This window comes from Cyprinodon variegatus, unplaced genomic scaffold (genome assembly GCF_000732505.1).
Source record: "Cyprinodon variegatus isolate N-32 unplaced genomic scaffold, C_variegatus-1.0 Scaffold529, whole genome shotgun sequence".
Taxonomy (NCBI): Eukaryota; Metazoa; Chordata; class Actinopteri; order Cyprinodontiformes; family Cyprinodontidae; genus Cyprinodon; species Cyprinodon variegatus.
Window position 1 is genome coordinate 331,994 of NW_015150982.1, and position 9,432 is coordinate 341,425.

The 9,432-nt window shown below is 39.1% G+C and overlaps 2 protein-coding genes across 2 annotated transcripts in view; one reads left to right on the forward strand and one right to left on the reverse strand.

The window, feature by feature from the left end:
* prkar1b (protein kinase, cAMP-dependent, regulatory subunit type I beta) overlaps nt 1-8,875 on the reverse strand; it is an 88,535-nt gene extending 79,660 nt beyond the window's left edge. Inside the window, exons 1-2 of the mRNA XM_015391223.1 lie at nt 8,743-8,875; nt 4,091-4,278 (exon numbers count right to left, since the gene is read on the reverse strand). Coding sequence (XP_015246709.1) covers nt 4,091-4,264 — 174 coding nt within the window. The 5' untranslated portion in view covers nt 4,265-4,278; nt 8,743-8,875. The remainder of the gene's footprint in view (nt 1-4,090; nt 4,279-8,742) is intronic.
* The window catches only part of dnaaf5 (dynein, axonemal, assembly factor 5), a 36,407-nt gene continuing 32,808 nt past the window's right edge, over nt 5,834-9,432 (forward strand). Inside the window, exon 1 of the mRNA XM_015391205.1 lies at nt 5,834-5,867. Coding sequence (XP_015246691.1) covers nt 5,834-5,867 — 34 coding nt within the window. The remainder of the gene's footprint in view (nt 5,868-9,432) is intronic.

Below are 9,432 nucleotides of genomic sequence, written 5' to 3' on the forward strand. Positions count from 1 at the left end.
ACCCACAAGATCCCTGACCTTGACACAATATGGTACCCACAAGATCCCTGACCTTGACACAATATGGTACCCACAAGATCCCTGATCTTGACACAGTGTAACAGCCAAAAATGCAGAAACAAAAAAGAATATTAAAAACAGTTGGACTGAAGAAAATAAAAAGTTGAACTAATAATGTTTTAGATGAACTGTTTAACTAGAACAGTCAAAGGCAATCTGCGTTAATGAGAATGTTACACATCAATGACATTTAACACAGACTGAATCCCGATCACTGTCCTGCAGGGTAGAGGATTTAGGAGCAGATAAAAATAAAACCCTAAAGCATCATTTCATCAGGTTAGCTGGACTTTTAATTCAATAATGTTTGGGCTACAATTAAGCTGAGAGCTAATGCCTCGATTGCATCATATCAATATAAAAAGTGATCAGTCTGAGTGAAATGGTCCCCATTTCTGAGCTATGTCCTCAAATACAGCCCTAAATATAAAGATCCCATATCATGCAACATTATAAATATTTTGCAACAGTCATATGTGTCCTGAAGCCTGTGTATGAGATTCCAAATTAAAAACACTCCTTTCACCTTTATCACTGCCTTTCTCTAAGCCAATGTGTGCTCAAAATGCTCTGTGTGAAAAGCATTCCTCTTATGATGTCATAAGGGGAAATAAGCAGTCCAGAGCGGTCTGTAGCAGCCCATCGGTCGAGCTCCAGCCTTCATCTTATGTTTTATTCCCTGCTCCTATACTATCTTTATGAAGTCTGACTGTTTGTCATGGTTGCGGGTTGTGGGGGCGCACCTGAGAGGAACTTTTCAGCACAAACAGCAAAAACATGCTTAGGTTGTTAAATGTTGCAGAATTCTACTTAAATGAAACGTTTTGCATTTCTGTTTCAGTCCTACAGACTATTTTTCTCTCCATGATCAATGTCCCATTTCTCATCCATAAAAAATGTATATATATTTTTTTGGGGTTTTTTTGTACCTCTGCCAAGAAGGTTATGTTTTAGGACAGGTTGTCTGAAAAGTTATGGATCAATTTTGTTGAAACTTTTATCAGAGGTTGGTGATGCTCAAGATCCAGATTATAATCTGGATACAGGAATTTCTTTAAAAGATTCTCTAAAATTGTGAGACAGAGATATATTTTGGAACAAGTGGTTCTCCACTAAACCAGAGGATGGCAGTACTGACTATTGACAGCCTCAGAATCGGACTCAAAATGTGCAGAGGTATTTTACTGATGACAAAAACAAAGCCTTTATTTTGACAATATTTTGTTTAAGTTTTTCTCCGCTCTGAATTGAATTTGGTCTTCGATGAAAGGGCACTACACTGTTTCCCAACAGGCGATTTGCTGTTGAGTGGAGCCTTTTCTAGGATACAGACCAATTCTGAAAGCTAGCTTACGATGGAGTATGTTTGCCCTTCAGAGCACGTTACCATGGTGATTAGCCTAGATAAGAATGAATCCAGCATTGTGGTACCAGAAAAGAAAGGGTTGAACCTAAAGTTGTCTTGCTAACCCAGTAATCCTGCTTGCAGGTACAGGCTTCAAGTGCATTTATCATCTCTTTAGCAATTTTCACAATGTCAATATTACAAAGGTCCCTAAAGATGCATTATTTGGAATATTATCCATCCATCCATCCATCCATTTTCTTACACGCTTGTGCAGAGTGGGGTCGCGAGGGGTGCTGGTGCCTATCTCCAGCAGTCAATGGGCGAGAGGTGGGGTACACCCTGGACAGGTCGCCAGTCCATCGCAGGTTGGAATATTATATGATGTTCAATTCATTTCTATTTTTCCCTCTAAAAAAACGTGTCCAGTTAGATGTATTCTGTTTGAGACGTTCATTTATTATACACGATAATGACTGATATACTAAAGCTAAAAGAGACCGATAGGAGTAACATGATAATGCGAAATATAAACTCAGAAAATAGTGGGAAATATTCAACAACAACAAATCCAGTTTTGTCTAGTATTCTGCAACTCAAAACCACAGGTCAAATCTATCTAATGTTCACATGTTATGAAGAAGCAGTTTTGGGGCATAAATCCTGTGGAATAAATTACCTTGGTCATGTACAATCTGCAACGCAGTCATTAGTATTCAGGCTGCCTCTCTGTTGATGCAGCATCACAGGCCCAAATAACAACAGCAGAAGCAGCAGTTTACACTGCTGTAGTCATTTGGACATTTATTATTAGTGATCATTCTAAACGAGTTTTTAACACAAAGCTGTAGGACACAGGAACGTGATTAAACTTGCTGTAGTATTTGTTTAGTAAATCCAGTCCCCAAACAAAGAAAGTTTAGCAAATAGGCTAAACAACTAAGAGATAAAAATGCAATACTTAAAATCTGATGACTCTCACATGACACCATATCAGAGATCCCTGCCCCAAAGATGAGGACCACCACCACCCAGACCCACTCTGCAGATAATGCAGCCGAGAACTTTAATCCTTCTGCATCAGATCCATCTTCACAATTACTTCTCTTTATTTAGAGTTATTTCCAAGACTGAATTCTCCTCCGGACGTAATGAACGTCCTGCAGCTTTAGCTCACACACCTTGATGAGCCATTTGCAGCAGCAGAGTTAGAGAGGAGCCCATTGTTCAAAGAAACATGTCTCATGATCCGCATATGAAAAAACAGCCGACTGCATAATCTCTACAGGATCAAAGCCGATGTGGTTTAAATACTATGAAATAAAAAGTATGGAAAGTCACTTTACCTAAATGAAAGGGATTCATTATAAATGCAAACAAGTCATTTTAACTTCCAGTAATGATTAAAACTTAGCAAAGAGTGGTTATATTGAATCTGCCCTGATGAATGCATATTCAAAACATCAACATAGTACATCAGAAATCAAACAGCTGCTGAGTTTAAGTAAGTTTTGAATGGGCAAAAATAACTTTTAGACTTATAATCAAAACACAAACCTATCAAGGTTCTCCATGAAGGTGAGCCTACCTTCAGTTATTACATCAAGGCGCTTATATGAGTCAGCTATTTCAAAATGAGTCCCTTGTAGAGTTGTAATTGTTTAGGAGTTGTTGGTGATAATTTATCACAATTAGAACAATAAGGATCACTTACTCTACATTAGTCTCTGTGTATTCCCTGGTGAACATGCATCTTAAGTTAGCCATTTTCTTAAACCATCATACATCACATCAGATAGAATTAGACACCCCTAAAGCATAAAACAAATACACTTTGCTGCAGTACTTTTTTCCCTCTAATTAAAATGAACCAGAAGTCTGAAAGAACAAAGTCTCTTGTTTGAAAGCTGCCTACAATAAACCTCAACTTAGTTAAGTGTATTTATAATGCACTTATTCACAAAAAAATTAGTTCAGTTTTGCAACAGGTGAAATGGTTTCTGACTGAGGAAGCAGCAATCCCTCGTACCAAGCGAGGATAGGGGACAGCCTTGCTTCTTCTTACAGTAGTTTCTTTATTTTAAACAAAACTAGCTTGGATCCTTCTTAATTCTCTAATAACTTCCAAACAGGTGAGTGCAGAAAAGTTCCTATTACTTATGGTGCATTCACTGATCCTTTTAGCTGAATCCAGAAAGCTCTTTTTCATGCAAGTTGGAAGCTTTTAATCAATGTGTCATCTCTCTTATTTTTTTCTGCTCTGATGAAGACAGGCTTACAGAATGCGAGGTACAAAACCTCTGCTGTTCAAGTCTGTGAGCAGGACAGTGGCCTTGTATGGGAACCTCTCTAACATCCCCTAATGGGCTCTACACTTGCAGCATGAGAGATAAAGGCTCTTTTATAATATTTCTCTGTCATCTCTTCTACTGCTCTGAGACCGAAAATGTCCTGAAAAGGCAGCAGAAAACGTATGCTGCAAGAAAGCAACACAGCACATAAACTGCAGATTATAATTTATAATTTATAGACTTGCTAAAGGAGATTACTTGGTACAGCCAAGAATAGCTAGGAAGAAAAAAAATACATCAGCAATCTTTACTAAACCTCCAAACACATAAAAGACATACACTGCAAAGAATCTTATGCTGAATTCACATTTTTCTTATTTCTGTTTTAACCAACCTTCTCCAGCTTTTCAAAATGCTCCCGCAGGAACTTCATAGGCCGCTCAGGCTTGGCAATGCAGAGGTTCACGATGCACTCTTTGAGGATCTGCTGGATGTTGTGCTTCTGCACAAAGATCTCACACCCCTTCAAGCTCTCGTCTTCTTCCAGAGCCGAGGAGGAGGTGGCCATCGTCTCGTTTAGCTCTGTGGCAGTGGGATACAAACAGGGTGGATCATGAGAGGAGGGGAGGGAAAGCAGAACAAAGAGGGGGGGGGACCTGTGTAGCCGGACTAGGAGAAGCAGAGAGTGAGGGGGGGTTTCTGGGTGATTTGATAGATAATAACGTTGATTCTATAACTCAACTTTAAGGCCCCATGTTAAAAAAAGGATTTATAAATTATCGGATTTGCCAATTACACAATGACAATATGTGTATTACCTATGCAGCTGATCCAGAACGCTGCTGCCAGAGTCCTCACTAAAATTGAGAAAGTGGAGCACATCATCGCAATTCTAAAGTCATTCCACTGGTCTCCCATATCTCAGGGAAAAAAACTCTTAACTACTTCTGTTAGTCTATAAATCAATAAATATCTTAGCACCAAAGGCATTACTGACATTAATGAGTACATTACTGAGTATCAACAACCCAGACCTCTAAAGTATTTGGCTCAAATCTACTTTGCAGACACAGAAACATAAACCAAAAATTGGAGGAGAAGATTTTACATCTTATGCTCCACCAAGCTGGAATAAACTCCCAGAAAAATATAAAAGCCCTGAATCCCTAAGTTGTTTTAAATCAAGATTTTTGCTTAGAATGGCCTGTGATTGTGCTTAACATAATCAATAAAGTTTTCAGTCCAACCTTTCTTTCAGTTTTGAATGAATCATTTTACCTTTTTTAATTTAATAATCTAATTCTAGTTATTAATTTTCATTCTCAAACCACCACTGCATTCTTTTTTTGTTCTCATGTACAACCCTTTGAATTGTTTGATACTAAAATGTGCTATATAAATATACTTGCCTTGCTTTTGCAGCTTGGCAATTATATGTAATTAGCTGCACGTAGGACGCATATGTGAAATTTGAACCGCACAAATACTTCTAACAGAGCTCAGGCTTATAAATAAGGAATAATTGGTTTGTCCAATCCGAGTAGGTCCTGTTAAAAGAATGGCTTACAGTAGTGAGCCTAGTCCCAGTCAGTATCAATACAGACAAGGCAAGTCTATATGGGGCCCACATGCACACTTTAGCTGGAAACGTTGTGTAAACTGTGCATAAAAACAAAATGCAAGAACTTCCAATGGGCGATAGAGGCAGAGAACAAAAAAGATGGTCTCCCTAAACAATATTTCTGAATTACAAAGAAGCGTACACTTGTGCGTCGTCAGCACATGATGGCTTTTAAATATCTGGGTTGTTTCTGCAAGATAAATTCAAACTGCACTGTACAGACATTACAGAAGCATGGCTCTATAATTTTCAGTGAATAAGGTTTTAATAGGAATAGGTGGAGTGCAACTTTTCTACTTCTGTTATTTGCTGTTGTTTCTCAAAAAAATGCATAATGATATTACAGCTTTCATTGATTTATTTCAAATTTGAAACATTGTCTAGCCTGTAAGGTGTTAAAAAAAAAAAATGAACCAATTAATCGAATCAAATCGAATTGTATAGTGGTGTATTCTTGAGTATCGAAAATAATCGAATCGTTGGGTCAGGAAATCGATACTGAATCGAATCTCCATCATGGGTGTGATTTACACCCCTAGTAACAGCTTAGGTAAAGGGGAAGCTGGAGACTAAAGCCCCATGTATACTACCCTCGGAAAACCAATCCGTGCCGATCTTGGATCAGTTAACCATGCTGAGCTTGGTTCCTTATGACCATTTGCACACCACACTAGCATGGTTCCTCGCCTCCTAGTGACGATCTACGGTACTACTGCTCTCTACAGGTAAACAAGCAAATCAACATGGTGGCGCCCATAACATTCAGGAAGTTTGCTGAGAGTCAGGCGAAGAAGGCAGACTTTAATGAATTTACTTGACAGAGTCGGTTTTTGGGAAGTGGATACGACAAACGATAGTCTAATCAGGGCTTACAGACGCAGGAAACAATAACAGGAGTAGAGGTTCATCACACTGCTAAGCAGAATCATCACTGGAAATCATGTGGTACGGTAGGTAAGCTAGTATTTTTATGAATGTCTGAAATTTCATGATTACGGAGGCTGACTGTAAGGAGAGGACGCGGTCTGCTCATGCTTTCTTTGTTATCTGAGAACTGAGCTAAAAGTGAACCGTACCGAGCCCTGCTGATGAACTAGTATCAGTATAGCGCTGTGCAGTTGTGTCTGGCACAGTCTGGTTCAGTCTTGCCTTCCATTTACACTCAACAGTAATCTTGGTTACCATGCTCGGACCGATCTCAGCACATTTTCAAAAGGGTAGCGTAAATGGGGCTTTTGGGAGGGTGAGTGCTCAACACAGAGGAAACTGAACTTAATACTTTCCCATTAGTACCTTCTTTATTCTGATCAGGTTGAGTTAGTTTAATTAAGGCTTGATTCATTTTCCATGATAATGGAGCAGTATCTCCCTGGGGGTGGGACCTTTAATTGAAAGGGCGACAGTGGCGTTGGATGTAGGAGTTTGCCCTAAAATCGAAGGACTGACGGTTCAAGCCCCAGCTCCTACTTTCAGTGTCCTTGTGCAAGACACTTCACCTGCATTGTCTACTGATGGTGGTCAGAGGGCCCGGTGGCGCCAGTGTACAGCTGCCCCGCTTCTGTCAGTGAGCCCCAGGGCAGCTGTGGCTAGAATTTAGCTTGCCACTATCAGTGTGTGAGTGTGTGTGTGTGTGTGTGTGTGAATGAGTGAATGACTGAATGTAGTGTAAAGTGCTTTGGTCAAGTCTCCTGACTTAAAAAGTACTATATAAGTACAGGCCATTTACCATTGGTGGCCTTATGGTTAGAAATGATGTGTTATGGAGACACCCAACAAGACAACAGGCTACCCTACTGCTCTGTTCATGGATGTTGTCAGAGTAAAAGAGGGGAGCTAAAGAAATCTGCGGGTAGCTACAGTAGAAGCACTGACGATATGTACAGGAGGGAGAGAGAGAAACCTTATAATATCAAATAGAAGGATTTGAGCTGGAGCACATAAAGGTAAGTTAACATTAATTAAAAATGATAATAATAATAATGCTAAATAATGCAAGGTTGCTATAATAGTGCTCATACACAATAAAACAAACTTAAAATGATTTTAACAATTGAATATAATAGTCATAACAATATATTAAGACTATTGAACCTCCCTCGACCAATCAGTGGCCAGCCACTTTTAACATTTCAGCGCCACTCCAAAGGGATGAAATCAGAAGCAAGCAGGCACTAAATAGTGACTGTGCTCTGAGGTGGTACTAGTGGGAAAGGGGAGATAAGATACAGTGAGAATTTAACCAAGGACAAAAGAGAAGAGTTAACACAGAATACAGGGAAAAATATTAGAAAAATCAGAAAGAAACTAACTAAGTAAAAAAAAACAATAGAGCAACACCCAGAGAACATAAACAACAGGAAAATTATAAAAACACAAACATTAAAGGAACCCCAAATCCAAAACAGTTGAGGAAGTGTTGACAAGTGTTGATTAAAAATACAAAATATAAAGTTAAAATTGTAATAACCAATATTCTGTACCATACTGACTACAGTAGGATTATTTTTTATTTCAATTAAACTCGTTATATTGGTTTGTGCCCTAATGAACTTTTGTTTCATAATCCCTTTAAATAAAACACAACTCAATGTCCTACTGCATTTTGCACCATATTTATTTACTTTTTTATTTATTTCTCATTAAACTGAACCTTTCCATATCAATGCCTTTTGCACCATGACTTTAAATTGGTTTTCCTTTTCTCCTAAATGGTCTGCATTCATGATCACTGCTGCACTTTGTAAAAATGGAAATGTTCATTTAGACAAAAAAGTTTGTCAAAATCTAAGTTTAATGCAGTAAAAGTGGCAATATTTTACTCAAGGTTTACCAGAGAGGGCAAATACCATACTTGGCCATGCCTCAAAGTCATAAATGACTGTTTTCTGTTTTACCTTAATGTTAGAAGGCCAATTAAATAATAATAAAATAAATGGCAATTGGATATTTTTAAGGATGCAGAACAGGGGAAAGGTTCAGGCTGCAAATAGGTTACATCAAGCAACACATTAAAGCTGAATTATCTTGACAATCCAGGAAGAGCAGCACAGATAACCACCTTGTCTCACTTCCTGAAACAAATCACGTTTCCAGAACAGTGATTGTTGCATTATGCATCATTTTGGTGATGACATTTTTACAGCGCCATTCTTTTTTCCTCCTAAATGCATTGCGAAGCAGTATTAAAGAATAATGGCAGCAAACGGTGTCGCCTGTGTGGAGAGAGTGAACACCTGTTCAGTCGCATTTAAAAAGAAGCTAACGCAGTTAGCACAGCTAACCTTACAGTGAGCCCCAAACCTCAATGAAAAGGAAACTACTGCAACTAACCGACGTGATAAAAGCAAACTAGCGACCCAGTTTCGGTGTTAACGGGTATTTCTACATGCGGGGGTCTGTAGCAGCTGTCATAGGGGGGGTCCTACCGTTTGTTTGTGAAGGATGCTCTGTAAGGAAACACCTCAGTGGGCTGTCAGACTGGTGAGGTACCGCTGTTTAGCAGGGATGCTGCTGCTGCTGCTGCTGCTGTAGCTCTCTCTCTCTCTCTTCCTTTCTCTCCTGTCCGCTCGCTCTGCGTCAGTCTCCATGACGTCAGTCTGTCGTCCTCTTGAGCACAGCGGCAGAGGGCACGCGGGAACGCACCAGCCCAAACAATGGGAAACTTCAAAGCATGAATATAGTCTATAGTTTCATTATATTCGATTTGACCCATTTTAAATTCTGTAATTAATACAAAGGCTCATTACCTCCTATTTAGTTAGCAGGGGCGGAGCTAGATGGGGGGCCAGGGGTGTCCATGGCCACCCTTACCCAATCATTGGACACCCCAATGTTTTATTGTTAAAATAAAGTTTTAACAGCCTTTTTGTTATTGGAAAAGGACAACGTAGAAAAAGAAATTGTTGCTTCCTTTACAAAAAGAGATACATGAGGGTTTAGTCATAATATTTTTACATTTGTGGATTTAAAACTTGGCAAACAGAAGCAAAACCTCTGGCGTTAATACGAACTGGGTTTGTAAATGTCAATAAAGTTTTGGGGTTTGAATACACAGGTATCGTAAAGCAGCCGTTTGTTTGTCGTGAAGCCACCAGTTGTCATGGCGACTGTCAAAA